The 24255-nt window shown below is 57.3% G+C and overlaps 1 protein-coding gene across 2 annotated transcripts in view; it reads left to right on the top strand.

Moving 5' to 3' along the window:
• Positions 1-547: 547 nt before the first annotated feature.
• Positions 548-24255, top strand: part of KCNG2 (potassium voltage-gated channel modifier subfamily G member 2) — a 32505-nt gene continuing 8797 nt past the window's right edge. The window contains exons 1-3 of one of the 2 annotated variants that reach the window (XM_058438235.1): positions 548-1732; positions 1821-2012; positions 2269-2935. In XM_058438235.1, coding sequence (XP_058294218.1) covers positions 2309-2935 — 627 coding nt within the window. In that variant the 5' untranslated portion in view covers positions 548-1732; positions 1821-2012; positions 2269-2308. Of the gene's footprint in view, positions 2013-2268; positions 2936-24255 lie in introns of both variants that reach the window. The other variant, XM_032152001.2, reaches the window with a different exon arrangement.

The raw sequence follows: 24255 nt of genomic DNA, 5'->3' as shown, positions 1-24255 counted from the left end.
GAAACCTCCGTTCCCAGGTTCAGGCAATTCTCCCTGCCTCAGCCTCCCGAGTAGCTGGGATTACAGGCACCTGCCACCACACCCGGCTAATTTTTGTATTTTTAGTAGAGACAGGTTTTTGCCATGTTGGCCAGGCTGGTCTCAAACTCCTGACCTCAGATGATCCACCTGCCTCGGCCTCCCAAAGTGCTGGGATTACAGGTATAAGCCAGTGTGCCAGGTCTTTGTCTTTAGACAGTTTGTGGTGCGTCAGTGTGGATGTCTTTGAATTTATCTTACATGGAGTTTGTTGAGTTTCTTAGAGGTGTAGATTAATGTTTTTCATCAAATTTGGAGGGTTTTTTAACCATATTTCTTCAAATATTCTTTCTTCCCTGTTCCCTCTTTCCTTTCGGGACTCTCACTATGCAAAAGTTGGTACATGTGATGGTCCCACAGGTCTCTTAGGCTCTGTTCCATTTTCTTCAGTTGTTTTCTTTCTGCTCCTCCGATAGGACAGCATCAAATGATCTATCTCTAGTTTCTCTGATTATTTCTTCAGCGTGTTCATAGCTGCTGCTGAGACCTTCTAATGAGCTTTTCATTTCAGCTATTACACTTTCAACACCAGAATTTCTCTCACCTTTTTTTAATATAACTTCTGTCTCTTTATTGATATTCTCTATTTGGTGAGACATCATTCTCACAAATTCCTCTAGCTCTTTGAAGATATTAAATAAGCTTATGTGAAGTCTTTTCTGGTGAGTCCAATATCTGTGTTTCTTCAGTGACATTCTGTTTTAGTTCCTTTTTCCTGTCTATGAGCTACACTCTTGTATTCTTTGTATGCCTTGTAATTTTTTGTTGAAAATGAAATTTTTAATAAGTGGCAGTTCTGGAAATCAGACTCTCCCCTCTCCCCAGGAGTTTTTGTAGCTACTGTGGTTTGTTGAGTAACTTTTGTGAACTAATTTTGTAAAGTCCATATTCTTTGTCTGATGTGGCCACTGATGTCTGTTCCATTAGCTTAGAGGGCAGCAAGTGATGGGACATACAGATTCTTAAACGTCTGGAATGAAAACTAAAACTTGTTTTTGCAGATGGGCTCTGTGTGTCTTGGAGCCACCTTCAGCACTCAGCCAGGCTGGTCAAGCCTCTGTCTTATCACCTCCTGCTCGCAGAATCTGAAGGTCAGCCCGAGGAAGGACTTCAGGGACTTCTCGGGTTTTTCCCGGCACGTGCGCAGCCCAGGCATGTGCGTGGCATCCAGATTCCCGGGAACTCTTAGAACTTTATCAAGCTCTTATTTCCTAAATCATCTCATTCGCCAGCCTTTCGTCCCCAGCTTTTTGTTTAGCCTGTGGTGCCAACTATAATCCATTGCCTCAGGCAGCAATGGCTAAAACACTTTCCTATCGATGTTTTTGACACACACTCCCCAAGTGGCTGCCTTTGCACAGACGGAGTTCCAAGATACTGGAGATAAGGCAGGAGTTTGAGCCGGTCTTCCACGGAGCCAAAGTAATTACGATTCCTGGTCAACGAGGCCTGTAGCTTCTCCTTCCAGTGCTGGTACCGGGAATGCAGGCAGTTGCTGTCCCCGCGGAGCTGGGGAGCGACAAAGCTTATTATTGTGATGAAGACTCAGCTGTTCTTTCTCAGTGCCCCACGGTTGGTGCAAGCTTTTGGTTAGTTTCCAGAGGTCCAAAAAAGTTGACTCGACGGTTTTCATCAGGTTTTCCATTGTGTGAAGGTAGGGATGGACTTTTGGAGCTCCTTATTCCGCAGTTTCTCCGCCTCACAGAATGCGGAGTAGGGCCAGGAATGCTGTTTTCCAGCAGGTCCCCTGGCTGATTCTGACGTGGCTGCTCCGCGGGACACACCTTGAGAAACTAAGCTAGGACTCCGCCTCTCCCTCCAGCCATCACGGCGTCCTCACCGGTCGGTGGGGTCCGCCCTGAAACATCTGGCTCTTCGGGGTTTGCGTCGATTTGTGAAAGCTCCGTTCGACCCCTTGTTCCAAGCCCCCTAGTGTGAGAACCCGGCTGTTCCCTTGGTGATAACTCAAGGCGGGTCGCCACCTGGCGGGGTCCGCTGGACGCTTGAGGGTCCCCCATGCGGACCAGGTGCAGAGGTCTGGCCTGCAGAGGAGCGGGCAGTGGGCGGGCGGAGGGGTCTCCGAGCTCACCTCCGAGGGTTCGGTGCCGGCCCGGCCCCTGGATCCCCGCGGGCGGACGCGCTCCCCCAGCTCAGCCCTCGCGGCCCTAACGCGCTCTATTCCTTTTGCAGGAGCCCGGCGGGAGCCCCTCGGTCCGCTCCGGCCCTGCGCATGGAGCCATGGCCCTGCTACCCGGGCGGCGGCGGCGGCGGGACACGCGCCCGGCACGTCATCATCAACGTAGGGGGCTGCCGCGTGCGCCTGGCCTGGGCCGCGCTGGCACGATGCCCCCTCGCGCGCCTGGAGCGCCTGCGTGCCTGCCGCGGCCACGACGACCTGCTGCGCGTGTGCGACGACTACGACGTGAGCCGCGACGAGTTCTTCTTCGACCGCAGCCCGTGCGCCTTCCGCGCCATCGTGGCGCTGCTGCGCGCGGGGAAGCTGCGGCTGCTGCGGGGCCCGTGCGCGCTGGCCTTCCGCGACGAGCTGGCCTACTGGGGCATCGACGAGGCGCGCCTGGAGCGCTGCTGCCTGCGCCGCCTGCGCCGCCGCGAGGAGGAGGCGGCCGAGGCCAGCGCGGGGCCGACGGAGCGCGGGGCGCAGGGGAGCCCGGCGCGCGCCCTGGGACCTCAGGGGCGGCTGCAGCGCGGCCGGCGGCGCCTGCGCGACGTGGTGGACAACCCGCACTCGGGGCTAGCGGGCAAGCTCTTCGCCTGCGTATCCGTGTCCTTCGTGGCCGTCACGGCCGTGGGCCTCTGCCTGAGCACCATGCCGGACATCCGCGCCGAGGAGGAGCGGGTGAGCGCGGCCGGGGGTGGCGGGGACCGGGGCCAGAGCTGGGGCTGGGCTGGGGGCTGGGCTGCGGGGAGGTGGGTGGGGGAAGGGGCGCGGGGGCGGCCAAGGCCTAGGACCGGGCTGGGGGCTGCCGGGGCTGGGGTGGGCCGGGGCCGGGGCAGGGCTGGAGGTGGCCGGGCTGAGGGAGCGTCGCTGATGGTGGTCTTGGCAAACCCCCACCCCCAGCGGGAGACAACAGGCTCCAAGTTACATTCGGTTTCCAGACGCAGCATCCGGTCCACAGGCCTCCGCCGGAAACTGCTCAGCTCGTCAGGCCTTCAAAGTTTGGACAACGTGGAGCTAAAATATTGGGTATCCGGGGTCTAGAGTATTGTGTGACATTTGGTCATTCTGGACCAAGGAGACCCAGCCGCATTGTTCCAGGGCTGGAGGACAGTGCCAGGGCCAGGCAGGCTTCTGGCTATGGAACCGAGGTCTGGGTGCCGAGGTCTGTGTGCCGAGAGGTCTGGGTGCTTAAGTCTGTGTGCAGAGAGGTCTGGGTGATGAGAGGTCTGGGTGCTGAGAGGTCTGGATGCTGAGGCCTGGGTGCTGAGATCTGGGTTATGAGGTCTGGGTGCTGAGAGGTCTGGGTGCTGAGATCTGGGTGCTGAGGTCTGGGTGCTGAGAGGTCTGGGTGCTGAGAGGTCTGGGTGCTGAGGTCTGTGTGCTGAGAGGACTGTGTGCCGAGGTCTGGGTGCTGAGAGGTCTGGGTGCTGAGAGGTCTGGGTGCTGAGGTCTGTGTGCTGAGAGGACTGTGTGCCGAGGTCTGGGTGCTGAGATCTGGGTGCTGAGGTCTGTGTGCCGAGAGGTCTGTGTGCTGAGAGGTCTGGGTGCTGAGTTCTGGGTGCTGAGGTCTGTATGCTGAGAGGTTTGGGTGCTGAGATCTGGGTGTGGATCTTCCTGCCCCTGTCTTAGACTTCCTGCCCCATCCATCCTGTCCCACTAACCTGACAAGGTCTGGGCAGAAGTGTGTGTCCTTGTGGGTCAACCTATGTTACCATGAGGAGGCAAGAGAAGGCGAAAGCTTGCCAGCATGTGTCATGTCTGGGGAAGGACCGTGAGCTCGGCGTGTGTCGTGTCTAGGGGGGGACCGTGAGCTCGGCGTGTGTCGTGTCTGGGGAAGGACCGTGAGCTCGGCGTGTGTCGTGTCCTGGGACGGACTGTGAGCTCCGGGCCCTGGGCCTGGGGGTTTGTGTTGCCAGAGTGGTGAGATTCACAGAGAAGGGGCTGTGACTGTGTCTGCACGGGCATAACTGAGTGTTGCCCTGGAAAGGTCTCCCTGCATTTTCCGATGGCCACACCAGGAGGCAGAGCACCCCACCAAGTGGGGGTGGAGCACCCCTCCCCTCGGGCACTGGCCTCCCTGGACTGTGTGGAGGCCCCTCCTCCCCTCGGGGCAGAGCACCCACCGTCAGCACCGCAGAGCCCCTGCCGGCCTGGGGGACACTCATTGAAGGGCACAGCAAGGAGCTGAGCTGACCCAAGCCCGCGGCCCAAGTGCCAATCTGACTTAAATGCAGGTTTGGAAGTCAGCTGCCGCCTGTAGTCTGGGTGTCTGGTGGCCAGGCTGCCTTCCCCCGTCGTCCCCACGAGGTCCAGGTCCCGATCGTGCTTCCAAAAGGTGCTGGAGTGTTTGGCTGTCCTCGGTCGAATATCCAGGAGGGAAAATTCATTTGTGTCACATTAGAGAATGGGAGAAGTGTGGGCTGCCCCAGCTACAGAAGTCACCCCAGGAACACCAGCCCTAACCCTTACTGTGCACCCCAAAACCCCAGATCCTCTCCGGGACAACCCTGGGCTCCATGGCACCCAGCCCTTCACACTCCTGGCACGTGCCCCTAAATCGCTTGTCCAGTTAAGAAGCAGTCGCCCTCCCCGTGGGGCCTGATGACCCGTGTCCGAGCATTAAGAAGCAGTCGCCCTCCCCGTGGGGCCTGGTGACCCGTGTCCGAGCATTAAGAAGCAGTCGCCCTCCCCGTGGGGCCTGGTGACCCGTGTCCGAGCATTAAGAAGCAGTCGCCCCCGTGGGGCCTGGTGACCCGTGTCCGAGCATTAAGAAGCAGTCGCTCTCCCCGTGGGGCCTGGTGACCTGTGTCCGAGCGTCCGGTTAAGAAGCAGTCGCTCTCCCTGTGGGGCCTGGTGACCCGTGTCCGAGCGTTAAGAAGCAGTCGCCCTCCGCATGGGCCTGGTGACCCGTGTCCGAGCATCTGGTTAAGAAGCAGTCGCTCTCCCCATGGGGCCTGGTGACCCGTGTCCGAGCGTCTGGTTAAGAAGCAGTCGCCCTCCACGTGGGGCCTGGTGACCTGTGTCTGAGCGTCCGGTCAAGAAGCAGTCGCCCTCCGCATGGGCCTGGTGACCCATGTCCGAGCATCTGGTTAAGAAGCAGTCGCTCTCCCCATGGGGCCTGGTGACCCATGTCCGAGCGTTAAGAAGCAGTTGCTCTCCCTGTGGGGCCTGGTGACCTGTGTCCGAGCGTTAAGAAGCAGTCGCCCTCCGCGTGGGGCCTGGTGACCTGTGTCTGAGCGTCCGGTCAAGAAGCAGTCGCCCTCCGCATGGGCCTGGTGACCCGTGTCCGAGCATCTGGTTAAGAAGCAGTCGCTCTCCCCATGGGGCCTGGTGACCCGTGTCCGAGCGTCTGGTTAAGAAGCAGTCGCCCTCCACGTGGGGCCTGGTGACCTGTGTCTGAGCGTCCGGTCAAGAAGCAGTCGCCCTCCGCATGGGCCTGGTGACCCGTGTCCGAGCATCTGGTTAAGAAGCAGTCGCTCTCCCCGTGGGGCCTGGTGACCCGTGTCCGAGCGTTGCAGCTGCTGCTGACTGACTGGAGGTCTCTTTCGGAAGCGATTCGGTTGTGTGGGTTAAGAGCCAAGAAAAGATGGTTCTCACTCCTGTCCTAAGAGAATATTTCAAAGCGTGAGAATCGACGTGTTGGTGACGTAACAAAACCGGAAGTCAGGGCGCTTCCGAGCGTCCAGCTGGGGGCTGGTGAAGGACGTCACCTTCTGTCCACTTGATTGATGGGATGTGGAAACTGTAAAATGATGGTGATTCCAATGGAAAAACGCTCAGCCTCACTTTAATTAAATAAATACATGCTGGATCCCAAACAGGGCAAGTCCCAGCCCAACTCAGGCCTCAGACGAGCCAAGTCCGTGGTTGACCATCCCAGGCCAGCCACTGAGGGACGGCGGTGGGACCGTGACTCGGTGCTCCCTGCAGAGCACGTGGGTGCGAGCATTTTGGTGCTGTTTGTCAGGACACGAGTTCTTGAGAACTAGGAGTCGTCGTTACTGACAAAATGTGAGCTCTCTGAAGGGATGTGTGTGGGAGGCCGAGTCCGGCCGCCACACGGGTCGGCTTCCGCGGGGTTTCCTGCACGCACTGTGCTGTCCCAGGTGCAGGGGTGGGGGTGCAGGAGTCATGAGCACCCCTACACACAGCTCTGCAGACACTGGGGAGACTCCGAGCCAGAGTCCAGCTGGGACAGCCTCCCGGGTCTCCTGGGTGCCTCGGAGAATGAGGGAAGCCCAGGGTGCTGGTTGCTTTCAGTGCCCGCCCCGCGCTGAGTCTCCTGCCCCGGGCTGCGACCTGCACAGGGACAGTAGCTCCCTGTGGGGAGGGCTTGGCTCAGGGACCACGGAAACGCCTGGTCTGCTGCACACAGTGGGTGCCGAAGAAATAGGAAGCCTCAGTTATGTATGAGCAGAACACGCCCGCTGTCCCCAGCAGTGCTCAGGACCTGAGAACCCGGCTTTGTCAGTGTGAGCTTGGCTCTGGGCTGCCTGGGCTGGGAGCAGTTGTTGAGTCCGAGCCCACAGGGGATGCACTGGCCCACAGGTGTGCTGGGACGGCCCTGGGGACCGGAAGGTGGACACCTGGACCCGCCCTGCACTGTCCAAGCAGGCTCTGTCCTCTGCCTTCTCACGTGAGATCATTCACTCCATTGCTGGGCCTTTCCGAGGAGAGAAAATCCTTTCTATCCCAAACTCACAGCATCTTCGTGGCCAGGCGTTAGGGTGATTTGCTCAGCTGTTTATCTTGCCTGTGGCCACAGAGGTTACAAACCAAATCCTAAACACCTGTAGCCCCAAAAGTTATCCTGAATTCTCTGACCCCCAAAAAGTACATTCTAAACCCAAACACACATTCTAAACCCAAACACACCCGCTGCACCCCCAACCTCGCCATCTTTCCTAGGAGAGGTCACCAGTGGTCACGACCTGCAGACACCTCAGCCGCCACCACGCAGCCGTGGCATGGACGTTTTAATCCAGGCTGTAGGAACACAGACGGGCCTGAGGTCAGAGCTGGAGTGGGAGTTGTCACTCGTTCCCAGCTGGCGGAGGCTCAGCCAGGCAGGACCTCCCACCTCTGGGCCCCCAGCCACCTGGGGGTGGGCACCGCTTGTGCTCCTCATTGCCCTCATGGGACCTCCAGTGAGTCTGTGGCCTTCGGGAGTTTAGGCTGCGGACAGCTACATGGAGGAGGCCGACCACCTCTCTGCTCCCCTCCATCTGCTCCCAGACGAAGCCCCCCACACCGAAGGCGCCCTGTGAACATACAGATGGGATCATGAGTTTCAGCTGCCATGGACCTAATGGCCGCGGAATAATCGGCAGGGAGCGGTGTCTCCTGCCGTCTCTGACGGCGACGGGGCTTGATGATTGCAACGACGTGGCATGGTTTTGGGGTCCCGTGGGCTCTCTGTGGTCAGGAGTGCACCAGTGTTGGCTTCCTGCCGGTGGACGTGGCCCGGTGACGCCCATGGTGAGGATGCGGAGCGCTTTGGGGGGATGGGTGGTGGCAGCTTCCGTGCCCGCAGAGCTGCACGCTCCCTCTGCGCCGGGCGGCTGCTGTGCAGCCTGGATGGCGTGAGCACCCACGGGCTGGCTGGAGGCCGAGACAGACTGTGCGTCTGCTCACTGGAGACCTGCCTGCTGGCCCACCCGCTGTTGGTGGAGGTTTGTGGCTGGAGGTTGTTTTTCAAAAGCCATTGCTTCCTTTTACATTCAGGCTGATTTTTGGCTCTGTGAATTGATTTTTTCTTTTAAACTCACATGATTAAATTAAGACAAGTATAATTAGTTATAGATTTCATGACTGGGATTTGAAGCATTGAATTCACTGAGAACATTTTGCAACAGCTTTAAAAGCTGGTGGCCAAGTTTCTTCTGCACATGGGCAGACGTTGCAGACACTGAGTTGTGTCACCTCACAGAGCGAGTTTTGTGGATGCCAAGTTGTGTTGATCAGGGTTCTCCCGAGGTGCAGGATGAAAGGGTGTGGCTGATTGGCAGGCGTCAGCTCACCCGGTCCTGGAGGCTGGAGGCCCCACGCTGCAGTCAGCGCACCGGAGACCAGCAGAGCCTGGGTCTGAGTTCCAGCCCAAAGACCAGCACTGAGAGACCAGGAAGAGCTGCGGTTTCCGTCGAGCCTGAGGCAGGAGAAAGTTCCCAGCCTGCGGCCAGGCAGGAGGGGTCCCTTGCGCTGGGGAGGGTCAGCCTTCGTGTCAGGCACAGGCCTCCGGGGTCCGCCGTGAGGGTGTTCTGTCCACCTGCACCTGCATGAGGCTAAGCCTTACGAGCTGACAAATTGCACCTCCCGCCTCCTGGCAGCGCAAAACGTGCTTGCGTCGGTCGCAGCCTGTCCTGTGGGGGACCCTTGGAGACCTGACCGGCCTCATGGCAAGGATGGACATGGGGTGTGGACGGGACATGGGGTGTGGCCTGTCCCTACAACCGCAGGCAGAGTTGTCCTGGACCTGAGCACCAGCTGGCGGGTTCTGCGTTCAGAGCTGATTTCTTCAGAAAGTGCAGGCAGTGGGGCTCCTAGGGCAGCTGCACTGGGCTGTGGCCCCTTCCCATCCATGTGGTATATAACAAGGGCTGTGTTAGGGCCACAACAGATCCAAACTTGAGGATCTCGGTGGACGTCAGCCGGGGCTGACGTCTTGCAGCAGCAAGTTGAGTGGGCAGTGCAGGACCAGCCGGTGGCCCCCTGCATCCTGGGAAGCTCCCACACCACCATCTCCACCCAGGGGCAGTAGAGGGTGGGGAAGGCAGCCCCCTGTGATGCCTTGGCGGAGCCTCTGCGTCCCGTCCGTCTGCGTCCCATTGGCCTGGACGTCTGCGGCGCAGAGGGGCGGGCATCACATCCTAACCCAGAGGCCACAGGCCTGGGCAAAGCTGCGGGCTCTTTACCAGGGAGGCAGGTGCCAGTCAGCAGCGTCTGCCACTGCAACATTGGCAGCAAACTCCTGCCAGCACCAAGTGAGGACCCGCAGCAGATGTGTCACCAGGGCCAGCTGCTCTGGGGCCGCACGATGCCGCCGGGCCGATCTCTGGGAGGCGGCAGGGCCCAGTGATGGCAGCGCTCCTGTGCACGCGGCTGGCCGCACACCCCTGCAGCCCTCGGCACCCCTGTGGAGGGATCAGAGACCCTGCGGAGGCTCATGGAGGCCTGCAAACAGCAGGGCCTGGAAACCCCCTGGACAGGGGAGGAAGATAACGGGCGGCGTTCTCTGCTCTGCTTCCTGCACAGATTTGATGGGGAAAACATGGAAGATTTGTGTTTTGGATTTTCACTTTAGTCTGGCAAAAAAAAAAAAAAAAAAAGCTAAAATCCCTGATACAAAAGCTTCAAAGCTTCAAAGCTTCAGTATTTTTTTGTTTGTTTGTTTGAGATGGAGTCTCACTCTGTCACCAAGGCTGGAGTGCAATGGTGCAATCGCGGCTCACTGCAATCTCCACCTCCCGGGTTCAAGTGATTCTCCTGCCTCAGCCTCCCGAGTAGCTGGGACTACAGATGGCACCACCACGCCCGGCTAATTTTTGTGTATTTTTAGTAGAGACGGGGTGTCACCATGTTGGCCAGGCTGGCCTTGAACTCCTGACCTCAGGTGATCCACCCGCCTCGGCCTCCCAAAGTGCTGGGATTATAGGCGGAGGCACCGCGCACGGCCAATTCTTTTTCTGTAAAATCCCTCCCAGGTCTCCGGTCTTTCTTCTCGCCACAGTACAAGGGGCAGCTGCGGGCTAGCTTAGTTCTCAGACTCCAAGTGTGACTGCCACTCCCGTCCAGCTCTGGCTCTGACAGCGGCAGGGCTTGAAACATTCTCTCCATTCTGAGCCTGTTTCCTCACCAACCAAATGCAGATTCTTCAAAGCTGTTGAGATTAAGTTGAATAATTTATGTGCCTTGCTTTGGACAGTGCTCAGCACACAGAATCACACAGCGAGGTCTCTCTCCCCTTTCGCAAACAAGGGAAGCGAAGCCTGGTGTGGCCCCCTGTGTGGTGGCCATGGGGAGGGTCTATGGGGTGGGGCCCGCCCCTCCGGGAGCCGGCGTGCGCTGTCCTCCTCTGATGACACAGCAGGAGTGGTCGGTGTGCAGCAATAGCTGGGAGACCCCCAAAAGGACCTGCTAGGAAGAAGCCAGGTAGCTCTGCCGGTGGGGCCTGGGGACAGGCTGGGCGGCAGGGTGGGCCACACTCGGGCAGGAAAACAGGAATGCGAGTTCTCGCGTTGGGCCTCGGTCCCAGGCTTGAGGTCCTCTCCGGGGCCGCCCTCTTCCACCCGGCGCTTCCTGCCTTCTGTCCGTGTCACTTGGGAGACTTCCCGTTTCTTCTGCGTGGACTTTGTTTTTTCCCGGGCTGTTGTTTTTCTCAGTTCTGTGCCCTGCAGGGGTTTCTGTGTGTTCCCTGCCTCCCCAGGCCTCCCCTACACTCCCGTTCCCTCTGTCACTCCCCGTGCTGGCCCATGGCGCCGCTCCTGCCGCCCTCCCCTTTAACCACCTCCTGTCAGTCTTCCCAGATCCTCTGCGTGGCCACCGGCCCCTCTGAGCACATCCAGGCCTGCGCTTGGCCTGTATGCAGCTGTAAGGGCGTCGGGGAGCCCACCCCTAACTTTCCGGCCGCGAGCCCTGGACGGGAGCGTTTTCCTGGGAGCCGGCACACCCCGTGTCCTCAGTGTCTGTTCGCGGCATCTGAACTTTGCGATTTGGAAAGCAGGAGTCTGGGAGGAAAGCAGGGGAGGCCGTGGAGCGGCTGCGGTTAGAGCTGGTGACAGTGTCCGCTGAGCTGCCACACTCGGCTGGGAGGCGCCTGGGACTTGGGGGGGAGTGGATTTAGCCCAAAGAAGGCAGCGTCTGCGGCGTCCAGGTCCAGCCTGTGAGAGGCGCCGGCCTCGCTCCCGAGGGGACATCCTTGTCAGTGACATGCGCACGCTGAGGCCACTGAAGAGTCAGACACATTTCGGGCCACTTTGGGCTCTGACGGGGACATCCCGAGGACAGCCGCCTGCCCCAGAACCCAGCGGGAACAACTGATCCAGTTACAGCCCCAGAGCAAGCATGGGGTGAAGAGGCCAGGAAGGCGCTGTCTCCTGACTGCCTCGGGAATCCTCGGCCCTCACGTTCCGCCCTCACTGCTCCTCCTGCCTTTCCGTATCACAGGCTGAGGTAGGGATTCTGCTCCTGAACTGTGTTTTGTTGGCAGATTGAAGAAAAGCTGTATAGCCACCACCATCAGCCACCCTCCTCTACGCCATCAGCCGTAGAAAACTTAATAGAAAAATTATTCTGGTCACCCTAATAACAAAAATATGAAAGGCCTAGGAATAATCTCAGCAAGAGAGGTTCTGTCTACTGGGAGCAGCGCCACCACAGCGGAGGCGAAGAAGGGAGTGAACAGGGCACACCTGCCCCACTGGGGGAGCCACGCCCCGAATTAACACACACACACTTACTGCGCGTCAGTCAGAGTCCTAGCCGGTGTTTTGGACTCTCACAAAATAATCTTTAAAATCTAGAGAAATGTGTATGAAGATGTGCCGGTGGATTCTGGAGAACAAAGAGAAAAGTACAAAGCGGGGAGCCCACCCCAGAATTGATTCTCTTCTACTGCATAAGCTTCCCCATGGGTTCAGATGGCAGCCTTCTGTCTGCGGGTCATTCTGAGGCTGGGTTTGGGCTTGGCATGCTCTGTCCTTGAGGCATCAGCTGGGGTCTCCAAGGTGGAAGCTGGTGCGTCTCCGCTCCCTCCTCTCCAGGAGGCCGGCCCAGGCACGGTGGTGGGAGAGCTTCCAGGGGCACCAGGTCCCTTTCAAGGGCTCTGCCACGGTCACGTGTGCTCCTGCCCCGTGGGCCAGCGCAGGCCGGGACTTCAGGCTTCCCTCCTCCCCATCGCCATTCCTTCCTGTGGTAGGAGCGGGGGTTCCTGGAGGGTGTCAGGAGAGGGGCGTCTCCAGGTATGTGACAGGCTCCATGGAGACTGATGGGGCTCAGAAAGCCACACCCCAGCGGGACGGCCTCTGCAGCAAAGCGGCTCCCCACCTTCTGCCCTGTGATCTCCCAGCCTCCATCTCACCCAAGGCTGCCAGAGAAACTAGAATCTCTGTTCCCCAAGGTGGGTCATAGAAACCACAACCCCTTTTAAAGCTAGCCTGAGTTATCCCCCTAACTTCCCCACTTTTCTGTGTAAGGCCTGGCCATGAGGAGATTGCCCTACGTTGTCTGATGGGGTCCTAAGACCAGAAGGTCCTGCCCCATCACGGGAAGAAAGAGCACTGCCCAGAGCCCAAATCTGAACAGGCAGCCCTGGGGTCTCCTCTCAGTCCAACACTACGGAGCACAGGCGGCCCTGGGGGCTCCCCTTGGTCTAGCACCACCGGGCACACTCGTCTGCCAATCCCATTTCCACTCCAGCTTCACTGAACCTACACATACAAAGAAATTATTTCCCTAAATCTTAGGGTCTTCATGCCAAAGGCTCCTGTGTCAGTAAAACTCCCACCGTGAGTTTGTCGTGTGTTTCTCCTGTCGGCCTTTGTTATGGGGTTGGCCGTGGCCCTGACAATGGGGAGGAAAGAGATCACTCCCGTCCCACCCTACACGACAGCAATGCAGACCCTGGCACGGGGTTGGGGACAGCGGTCCTGAGTCGGGGAGATGCAAGTCTGGCCGAGAGCGAGACTGTGGTGCTCACGGGGTCTCTGCCTGCTGGGGGGCCTGGGTCTCTGCTGCTGAACTTGCCCTGAGCCTCCATTAAGTGCAGAAAACCTTGATGGGGGAGGCCGTTGTGAAGAGCAGTCGGACCGGCCTGCAGCCCACCTAGTGTCTGCCCCCAATGCCCCGATCCCCCGATCCCCGATGCCCCCAATCCCCAGATCTCCGATGCCCCTGATCCCCCAATCCCCCATCCCCCGATGCCTCGATGCCCAAAGCCCCCGATCCCCCGATCCCTGATCCCCCGATCCCCAATGCCCCTGATCCCCCAATGCCCCCGATCCCCCATCCCCCGATCCCCCCATCCCCCATGCTCCTGAACCCCGATCCCCCAATCCCCAACCCCCGATCCCCGATGCCCCCAATCCCCCATCCCCAATCCCCCATCCCCGATCTCCCATCTCCCGATCCCCGATGCCCCCAATCCCCCATCCCCGACCCCCGATCCCCCATCCCCAATCCCCCATCCCCCGATCCCTGATGCCCCCGATCCCCCATCCCCAATCCCCCGATGCCCCCGATCCCTGATCCACCATCCCTGATCCCCCGATCCCCAATCCCCCATCCCCGATCCCCTGATGCCCCGATCCCTGATCCCCCATCCCCGATGCCCCGATGCCCTGATCCCTGATCCCCCATCCCCAATCCCCTGATCCCTGATCCCCCGATGCCCCTGATCCCCCATCCCTGATCCCCCAATGCCCGATCCCCTGATCCCCCGATCCCTGATTCCCTGATGCCCCCGATCCCCCAATGCCCCAATGCCCAGCGCACTGATGCACAGTTGGGGTTGCTTCTTTCCTAAAACAAAATTCCTGCTGAGCCAGTAAGAACAGATTCCCCACTGCACCGACGTCCGGCACGCAGTCCCCAGGCCGGCACCCCCCAGCAGCCCAGTGGCAGGAGCTCGGAGCTGACTTGCTTCTTGCCCAGGCCTGGGGTTGGTGCAGCACCCACAGCTCATGGGCCACAGCAGCAGAAGGTCTGTGGCGTTTTGGATTTTGCTGTTGCCGGGCAGTGGGTGTCGGCGCCACATCCAGGACCCATCTCCCGCCTGGTGCCGCTGCTATCACAGTGAAGCTGGACTGAAACCCACAGACAGGCCCAGCCCTGCCAGGCAGGTGTGATCCAGCTGGCTCTGCAGAAAGGCCCCACCAGGCAGGCATGATCGGGCTGGCGCTGCGGAAAGTTGCAAGGACGCTGCGTGGGCACTTGGTGGGGCTGGGCTGGGCTGGGTGCAGAGCACCTAATGGAGAGGGGTCACCTGCGGCATGGCCACCGCTGTGGGCTGCAGTTCCCGGGAAACAGCCGTGGAAACCAGCGGCTCAGGGACAGGACAGGGGCTGCAGGTGCCGAGCCGTTGTTCAACCTGATTGAATTCTAACTCGTGATTTGGAACGATTCTGTCCCAGGAAGGATGCCCTCTTCTGCACCCACAGGCAGCGGTGCCCTCTGTGAGCAGCTTGCTCACCTGTATCTGTGGTGTCGGTGCCCTGAGGGCAGGGCCGGCCCCCTCTCTCCGCACAGCTGGGTGAATCATCAACAACACCCTTGGCACCGTGAGCACTCGCGCCTGCAGACCGCCTGGTCTCGCTCTCGGGCACCAGCTGTGCCGGGCCCGGGCCACTGACTCCGTGTCCTTCTTGCAGATGCCTCTCATGGTGTTTGACACAGAACACCATGCTCAGAGGAAACCTCAGCATGTGCTGGGGTCGGGGGGCCCTAGGACGACCAGGCTCATTTCAGCCAGGGGAGGGCGAGAGGACAGAACGCCGAGGGGAAGCTGTGCCGGTTTTCTGCAGACACGAGGGCACAAAACGAATTAACGTAGGGTGCGCAGGAAATCAAACTGACGCGTCTGCTTCGGTGCAGATAATTCTTCGGTGCAGATAATTCCAGACGAGCACATCCTAGGCAAAGGCCTATTGTGCTATTTTGAAACAGTTTGTTCCCTTACATAGATTTAATATTCTGCTTTTCTGTCTTCATTTGACTGCAAGAGGCCTTTTCTGTAGATGAGTGAAAAGAATAAACCTCAATTCAGTTCAAAGTCAAACTGTTACGAATTCAGTTACTAAAATGAGTCAATAATTATTTTCTTTCAGGTACTTAGGGAGCTAAGGGTTAAAGTCTGTGGACAGAGTCGCTGCTGACCGAGTGACCGCCGGTGAGGCTGGGTCCCTCCAGGGGCTGGCTCCAGGCTCTCGGTGGCCGTGGCTGTTTGCCCGGTGGACAGGTTGGTGGAGGAGAGGAAGTGTCCAGAAGATACACAGGCAGCAGTGAAGGGACGCAGAAGGCTGAAGATTTGACTACACGCTAAATAGACCTCAGACCCCAACGGGAAAGTCGCGAGCTGTGGGGTCCCTGCACGCTGAGCCCTCCCCCGCCGTCGGGGGCAAGTGCACCCGGCCTTCCCTGACCTCCTTGTTCTCACACCCCCGTCCCCCCCGAGAGTCACGGCACTCAGAATCAGCCTCATTCCTGGCAGGCTGAAGCCGCGGAATCTTCTGTGCTCTGAATTGAGAACAGAGGCCCAGGAGCACCCACACCTGGCATCTCTGGAGCCTCCGTCGGGGTGACAGGTGCAGCTGCAGCCGTGGTTATTGGGGGAATGTGGCTTGGTCCTTCTGTTTACTGTCACTAGGGAATAAAAGCAGGTTGATGCCAGGGCCGACGCCGTGCAGCGGAGACCTCGCCTTCTGAGAAGGGCTCCCGGCCACTTAGGTTTTCAGAGGTGGCTGGTCACGGTCCCTGTGCCTGCTCAGCCTGGCCCCACTCCATCCTCCACTGCCCTTGCCCATCAGGCTGCACGCGCACTCCACCTGGCACCAAGGTTCCTGTGGCCATGTCCTGAGACTGTTGTCAGAACAGCTGTCCCCACACTGTCCGTCCCGCGTCATGGTTCCTGATGGCACCAGCGCTGCTGTGTGGTGTGGACATGCCCGTCCCGTGTCGTGGCTCCCGATGGCCCCTGCCCCACATATCAGTGTGTGGAGGGTGTTTGATGCCCACGTGGCAGTGTGCGGAGGGCGTTTGATGCCCCACATGGGAGTGTGCTGAGGGCGTTTGATGCCCACGGGCAGTGTGCGGAGGGCGTTTGATGCCCCACAAGGCAGTGTGCGGAGGGTGTTTGATGCCCACATGTCAGTGTGCAGAGGATGTTTGATGCCCACATGGCAGTGTGCGGAGGGCGTTTGATGCCCACATGGCAGTGTGGGGAGGGCGTTTGATGCCCCACAAGGCAGTGTGCGGAGGGTGTTTAATGCCCACATGTCAGTGTGCAGAGGATGTTTGATGCCCACATGGCAGTGTACAGAGGGTGTTTGATGCCCCAAATCTTCCCCAAGGGCAGCCCTCCTCGCACCTGTGCTGCATTCCTCCCCTTGGCAATACCGTAATTTATTCAGCCTGTTCTCCTTTCATACAGAACATTTAAGTTCCTGATTTTTTTTTCTAATAAAAATAATACTTGGACTTTTGATTAGGTAATGGATTGGCTACATCTGTTGACCTCCTCTCATTTCTTGAACCCAACTGAAATGATCGTAAAGGGAGAAAAGAGTGTAAATCCACATGGACAGTGCAGGCAGGAATGGATACAGTGATCAATGGGCACTTTCCGCACGAAGGAAGATGGTGGCCGTGGCTGTGGAAGATGCCGGCCGTGCTGTGGAGCGATTCCTGTGGGAGATGCCGGCAGCCCACCATGGGCCGCTCTAGCGGCTTCTGGTACCCAGCAACTATGGGAGAAACTGGGGCTGGAATGCGGACGACAATGGGTGGTGAGCCCAGCTCCTGCCTCCCCCGCCTTTGTACCAGCCCCTGGCCCCGTGCCGCCTCCCTGGGACCCGGATGTGGGGGTCAGGCCCTGGAGGGTGGTAGGGTGCCAGGCTGCAGGAGGCATTGGGGAGAACCTGCCCATGGACCTCTCCCTGTCCAGGATGGCCGCAGCCAGACCTCCAGCCCCCACAGGAGCCAAAGGGCCCGTCTTTGGCAGAACTGGGCACCTCAGAGGGGAGAATGGCATCAGCCGGTGTGCAGGGCCTGACAAAGGCCAGCACTGTCTGGACACTGGCAGTGAACCAAATGGTTGGCAAGCCCCACCCAGGCCACAGGGTGTCCAAGCAGCAATTTAGCACCCCCGTCTTGAGGAAGCGAGGCACATTGGGAAAGAATGGAGCCTGAAAGAAGGATAGACATGGGGCTTGAGGGAAACAGGAAACATCAGGAGTTATAATCAGGGACGCCAAGAGGGCAGAGCAGGGCTGCGTCCATGAAACAAGAACAAGACGCCATGAAAAAGGAACCGAGGGTGAAGAGGATCTCTCAGAAGTTAAAAATGGGATTACCCTAATCAAAAAACAAGTAGTACACATTTAGGAAAGAAGATGCCACTCAAAGACAAGGATGAAAAGGCAGGGGGAAGATGCATCACTGGGAGGTTAATCCAGAAGTCCCGCTCTGGCCTACCAGGGTTCCAGAATGGCGAGAATGAGAAAGAGTGTTATGGCTCAGAACTGGCTCAGAATTCAAGACAACGGACTTATCCTGACCTGTGCACGAATCCCCAAGGCTGAATGGAAATGCACGTGTGTCAAGGCGTCTCATCCTGAAACTTCAGGGAAAAAAGAATATTCTAAAAGCTTCCATGGTGACAGGGAAGAAACGAGGTCCCACCAAAGGCAGAACAGGAAGGGGCCCCCTGGGTGGTAGGCGGGTGGCAGTAAGCAGTTCTGGAATGAAACCATAAAACTTCAGGAGAAACAAAACATCCTATGAGAAAAAAATGTAATTGTAGAGCACGACTTGGCTCAGCAGTGAGCATGTTCACATTTTCTTAACACTATGAACGTGCATGAGTTATCTGACCCCAAAAATGGGATGTAACAATGTCTGCAGGAAAGAGGTTACAGTTATGGTGGTTGAAGGTGGGGTGTGTGGGAGACCCAGATTCTCAACTCTACAAAGTCACCCAAAATGTATAACATTAATATGCCAATAAATGGCCAGATCAGCATTTAGAAGTAGGGAAGTAACTATCAGAAGAAATAATTAGAAATTTAAAAATTATTCCCTTTGGGACTTAAGAGTGGGGGATGGGAAACTGCCTTTTCTTATAAGCTGTCTAATACCAAGTTTTTAAAAAATTATATGTACAGGCCGGGCACGGTGGCTCACGCCTGTAATCCCAGCACTTTGGGAGGCCAAGGCAGGCGGATCATGAGGTCAGGAGATCGAGACCATCCTGGTTAACACAGTGAAACCCCATCTCTACTAAAAATACAAAAAATCAGCCAGATCTGGTGGCGGGCACCTGTAGTCCCAGGTAGTCGGGAGGCTGAAGCAGGAGAATGGTGTGAACCCGGGAGACGGAGGTTGCATTGAGCCAAGATCGTGCCACTGCACTCCAGCCTGGGTGACAGTGTGAGACTCTGTCTCAAAAAAAAAAATTATATGTACGATTACTTTGATAAAACAAAAATTAAGTTAAAAACATGCTCAGTCACCAAAATTCACTCAAGAAGAAATAAATAACATAATCCTACGATAATTAAAGAAATTAAATTCATAGTTTAAAACCTTCCAGGAAGAAAATTCCAGGCCCAGATAGTTTCACTGGTGAATCTCACAAAAAGTTAAGGAATAAATAACACCAATTCTACATGGTCTGTTCCAGAAACATACAAGAGGAGGGATCCCTTCCCAACTCATTCCAAGAGGCCAGTATTCCTCTGATACCAAACCAGAGACACGACAAGAAAAGAAAAACAAAGACCAGTGTCTCCCACGAACTCATGCGAACTCCTCAACAAAACATCGGTAAATCGGGGTTGGTAAAGACATAAAGAGCACAGCACATCACGACCAACTGAGGTTTTTCTCAGGAAAGCAGGCTTGGTTCGATACTCAGAACCAACCCATGTAGTTCACAATATTAATGCACCAAAGAAAAAATGCTGGCTGTTCATCTCAACAGATTTAGAAAAAGCATTTGACTAAATTCAGTATCCATTCATGATTTTTAAAACAGCACTTTCAGCAATTTAGGAATAGAAGGGAATTTCCTTTTCCTGATAGAGAACATCTACCAAAAAAACCTACAGCTGACGATATACATAGCAAAAGACTGAATGTTTTCCTACTAAGATTGGGACCAACCCAAGGATGCCTGCTCCCCACTCCTCTTCAGCACCTGTTGGCAGCCCTAGAGAGAGCAGTGAAGCAAGGAAAGTAGACACCGTGCGATTGGAAAGCAAGAGAACAGAACTGCCTACGTAGAAACTCCCAGGAAACCCACAGAAAAGCTTAAGAAAATTAAGGGAATTGCTGGCAGCGAACTATTGGGATTCAGATTTTTTAAAGTTCATTAATAGCACCAAAAACCATGAATTGCTTACATGCAAGTCCCACAGCCTAGGTCCAGGATCCATCTACGTGCTGATAATTACAGCTAAATACAGCTGATAATTACTGATAAAGATCGAAATCAACGAAGGCCTGCAGTGCTCACGTCGAAGACTCGGTGTGACTAAGACGTCCACCCTCCCCATAGTCCATCTCCAGATTCAGTGAAATCCCATTCAGAATCCCATTTTCCGCAATATTTACAAGCTGATTCTAACATCTTTATCGAAAGGCCTAGGAACCGTTTTGAAAAAGCAGCCGTTGGAACTCACACTGCCTGCTTTCAAGATTTGCTCTGAAGCCACCGCAGGACAGCGTGGGGAAAGGACAGGCGTGGGGTCGTGGACACAGTCCAGGAATAGAACCACATGAATGAGGCCAGCCGGTATTTGGCAAAGTGAAAAGGCCAGGCACGGAGAAATAATAGTCTTTTCAACAAATGGGGCTACAACAACTGAACTCCTATATTTAAAAAAAAACACAACCCATGCCTTACCTTTTATACAAAAATTCAACTCAAGGTGGACCATGGACCTAAACATAAAACCTAACATTTAAAACTATAAAACTTGTAGAAGAAAACATAGAGGTGGCCCTGCTAATGGAGAGTAAGGAAGGAGTTCCCAGATGTGGTGTCAGATGCGCGATTCATGAAATATGAAAATGGGTAGGCTTCACTTCATTAGAATCTAAAACTCCTGGCCTAGCGTGGGGGCCCAGTCCTGTAATCCTAACACTTTGAGAGGCCGAGGCGGGAAGATCACTTCAGCCCAGGAGTTCATGACCAGCCTGGGCAATATAGCGAGACCCTCATCTCTATTAAAAAAATTCTTTTGACTTTTGTCCACAAAAGACTGTTAAGAGAATGAAAAGACAAGCCTCAGACTGGGAGAAAATATTTGTAAATCACATATCTAACGAAAGACTTGTAATTAAACTATATAAAGAACTGTATAAACTCAACTGTAAGAAAATAACCTGATTTAAAAAGGGACAAAAGTTTTGAACAGACACTTCACCAAAGAAGACACGCCTATGGTAAATACAGCGCTGAACTGTTATTAGAGAAATACAAAGTTAAGCCACAGGAGCTGTCACTCAGGAGTTAGAAGGGCCCTGATCTAAAAACCAGCCCAGAGCAGCAAGGGCAAAGGAGGGTGCGCGGCCGGCAAGGCTCAGGCCCTGCAGGCCGTGGAGTGGCGAGGCTGCCGTGGAGCGCGGATGGCGGGCACACCTGCGCGTGGAGGGCGGATGGCGAGAACACCTGCGCGTGGAGCGCGGATGCCGGGTACACCTGCGCGTGGAACACCTGCGCGTGGAGCGCGGATGCCGGGTACACCTGCGCTCATCGCACACCAGCGCCCACGCCCAGGACGTACTCGCGGGAAGGACAGCGTGTGTCACGTACAGAGCGAGTGTTCAGCCGGCTTTATTCATCACAGCCCAGCCTGGAAGCAGCTGACACGGACGGCGACGGCCGGTGCCGGATCAACCCCGGTGCATCCACAGTGCGCGGTGAAAAGCAGCAAACGGTGGGTGCCCGGGACAGCACGAATGGGCTCGCAGGGCCTGACGCGGGAGAGGCCAGGCCCGGAAGCCACGCTGCGATCCCGTCTACGGGATACCTGGGAAGGCCAGGGGTTGGGGGCCGGGGCCGGGGCCGGGTGGGCGGGTGGGGTCTGGCTGTGAGGCAGGGAACGGGGTGGGGGGGCCCGGGGAGCTGTCCTGCGTCTTCGCGCTGCGTCTTCGCGGTGGTGGTGGTTCCAGGACCGTGATTTGTCCAGACCCATAAAGCTGAGCTCTGATGAGCGAGCAGGTCCTTTTGCATAAATCTTTGGGCCCATTTCTGACTTTCCCTGACAACTCCCCAAAATAGAATTTCTAGGTCAAAGTGTACACAGTCTTTGAAGGCTTTTAAAATATATTTTTTAACTCGCAGAGTTTTGCGAGTTTATATCCTGCCCCGCCTGGACCACCCTGGGCCCCAGAACCTTGGCTGTAGCCGTGACCCAGGGGACACTTGTCTGGTGGGGACGGGGCCGAATTTATGTGGCCGCTTGAGGACCAACTCAGCAGCTTCTAGTGAACGATGAGGAGGGGTCTGTCTGGCAAAGGTGAAGATATGTCTGTCTGGTAAAGGTGAGGATGTGCTTATATGTCTTAGAAGCCAGCTGTTCCACTTCCAGGTACCCTGGGTAAACGCTGGCCGATGAGCACACAGCGTTCCCAGCAGGCGTGTTTTCGTCTTTGCTTTGGTGATAGTGGATGATGCCGTTCACAGGGCCCATCATGGTGGCTGCAGCCCCTTCTGCCATTCAGCACAGACTTGCACCGGCGTCGCCACAGGCACGTCCACGAGGGCTCCATGCAGCCCGGCCCACTGACCCCCAACTCGGGTGTGCCTGGGTGGGGACCATCCCCCACCCCCGTCTAGTCAGTCCCCACGTCCTGACGTTTCTATTCCAACCGCCAGCCTACCATCTTTTCTTCTCCCAGTGCCTCCCGGAGGCTGGGCCCTCTTCTCCCACCAGCCTCCCGCCTCCAATTGCCGTGGCACAGGCCGACCTCTCTCTGCCAGCACGAAGCCAGAGCTCAGCTCCCCAGCACAGCACAGAAGCTGCAGGGGCTCCATCCTCATCCCCCTCCCCATGCCCCATGTCCCTGTTCTCAGCCCTCCTCCCGCCCCTCCCTGTGGGCCCCACGCCTGCACCCCCAAGAGAATTCGCCCCATCTAGCTCCCACCTAATGACACACACTTCCGTTCTCAGTCCTTCAAGGAGGCCACCAGCTCTGCAGCCCTTGCCACTGCTAGATTCCCGTCCTCCGGTGAGAGCGCCTCTGTGCTCAGCCCCCGCCTGGCAGGGACTGGCTGGTTCCCCTCCTCGGCTCCCCCAGTGGGATGGAGCCCCGGCCACTGGGTCCCTGGAGGAGAGCCAGGCTGTGATGTCCCGATGCAGCAGAGGAACAGGGCTGGGTCTGGGCCTGGGCCTGGGAGTGGCAGCTCCCCAAGCCAATGGGGCAGAAATTCTAGATTCCGGGATTTCTTTCATCGTTGCTTTGGGTTTTCTACCTAGAGCTGAGAAATGTTTGTGGTTTCCAAAGAGACCCGACACGCCCGAGGCCCACAGACACGTGGGTTCGTGATGGGGAGCCACGGGGACAGGGGTCCATCCGGCTCTGTGTTCCTCAGGGGCGCTCACCCTGGGGCCCAGGGACTCGAGAGCAGTTTACCCACAGGTTCCTGTGCATGGGAGCAAACTTGCTTTTCACGTTCACAGAAACGCAGTAGCGTGCGGGTCGGTGAGACACCATCCCTGAAACCTGTGATAATCAGAGTGTCCTGACACCAGGGCTAAGAAGCCCACACTGATCTCTGAGTGTGGGGTCCACTTTCCCTCCCCAGAAAAGCGCTTGCCCCGCTCTTGGGGTCCTGGTCACACCCCTCACAGTCCCCAGCCCTTGAACCCGAGACCACAGACCCTACCCTGACAGCAGAGGGCAGAAGCTGCCAGTAGGGCCTGCTCAGAGCACAGAACATCGCGGAACAGCTCAGGGCTGCGGGGCAGAGTCTGAAGGTGCCCGCCCAGCCAGGGCAGGCAGGAGCCGGCCCTGGGACCCCAGAGGAAACCCTGAACGTCTGTTGAAACGCACAAAAAAAGCCAAACAATCTAGAGGGCAGTGGCTGTGCGGGCCTCAAAGCTGGGTGAGCCAGGCTGAACGTAGACTTTTTTTCTGACCTGATTTTTGGCCACAGGTGCATCAAATCTGATCAATCAGGGTCTGTTTTCTGGGTTGAAAGTTCCGGAAACGTGCCCGCTGACGGGCCCACCTGTGGTTCTGCAGGTGGTCTCTTTCTAACCACGGCAGACCCGGTCCAGGCGGTTTCTGGCTCTGGGTGCAGCTGCACCGGTTCCCTCCTTGTTATGGGCAGGGGGGCGCTCAGGACACACAGCCCAGGCACTCCTGCCCCGCCGGTCCCCACGCCCGGCCAGGGACACAGGATTCCTCAGAAGGGCTTGTGTGGAAGGCAGCTTCGACCAGTGGTTAGGACAGTGCCCTGGGGCCAGCCTGCCTGGCTCACACACCGTGGACGCCCAAGCCTGGCGTCCTGAGGGCCCATAGCCCCAGTGGTTGGGAGCGCTGAGGCCCCTGAGCTCTGCCCCGCGAGCCTCCTGCACCCGGACATGCTGCCAGGTGGGAGGGGCTCTGCAGGGGCTCCCTCGGGCACGGATCGGGGCTCGGGAGTGGGCCCCCCACTTTTCCCAGGGCCTGTGAGGCTCGGGAATGGACTGGAGCCAGGGATCCACGCAGCAGCCCACCCGCCTTGAATGTCGGTCAAGACTTCACTGTGGCCCGTGGTCAGAGAAGGCTGCAGAGGGAGGCAAACGAGGAGTGGACGTCTGACGGGGCCACCGTCTCGGGCTGACAGGGTAATAGCCTTGGAGACAGGTGGCGAAGGCCACACAACATTCTGAATGCATTTAACACCCTTTAAAACGGTTCAGGTGGTGTCTTGTTACATGTGTTTTACCGCAGTTTTTAAAATGCCTCAGGGGTGGAGGAAGCCGTGGGGAGCACCCGCCAGGCCCGGATTCAGCCCTGTCCATGCGGTGGGGACCACGTTTGGGGCGGTGTGCTGGGACCAGTCCACGGGGCTTCCACCAGCTGTGCCGACAGGCTGTAGACTCCTGAGAAGGTCCCCAGCCCAGATCTGGGGCTGGGTCAGCCCTGAGGCTGCAGTGGGGCTGGGACAGCGGCGTCCTGCCTACGAGGCCGCAGTGGGGCTGGGACAGCGGCGTCCTGCCTACGAGGCCACAGTGGGGCTGGGACAGCGGCGTCCTCCTTATGAGGCTGCAGTGGGGCTGGGACAGCGGCGTCCT

This window comes from Hylobates moloch, unplaced genomic scaffold (genome assembly GCF_009828535.3).
Source record: "Hylobates moloch isolate HMO894 unplaced genomic scaffold, HMol_V3 SCAFFOLD_5, whole genome shotgun sequence".
Lineage (NCBI taxonomy): Eukaryota > Metazoa > Chordata > Mammalia > Primates > Hylobatidae > Hylobates > Hylobates moloch.
Note: the sequence above shows the minus strand (reverse complement) of the source record. Positions and strands in the feature narration are given on the sequence as shown.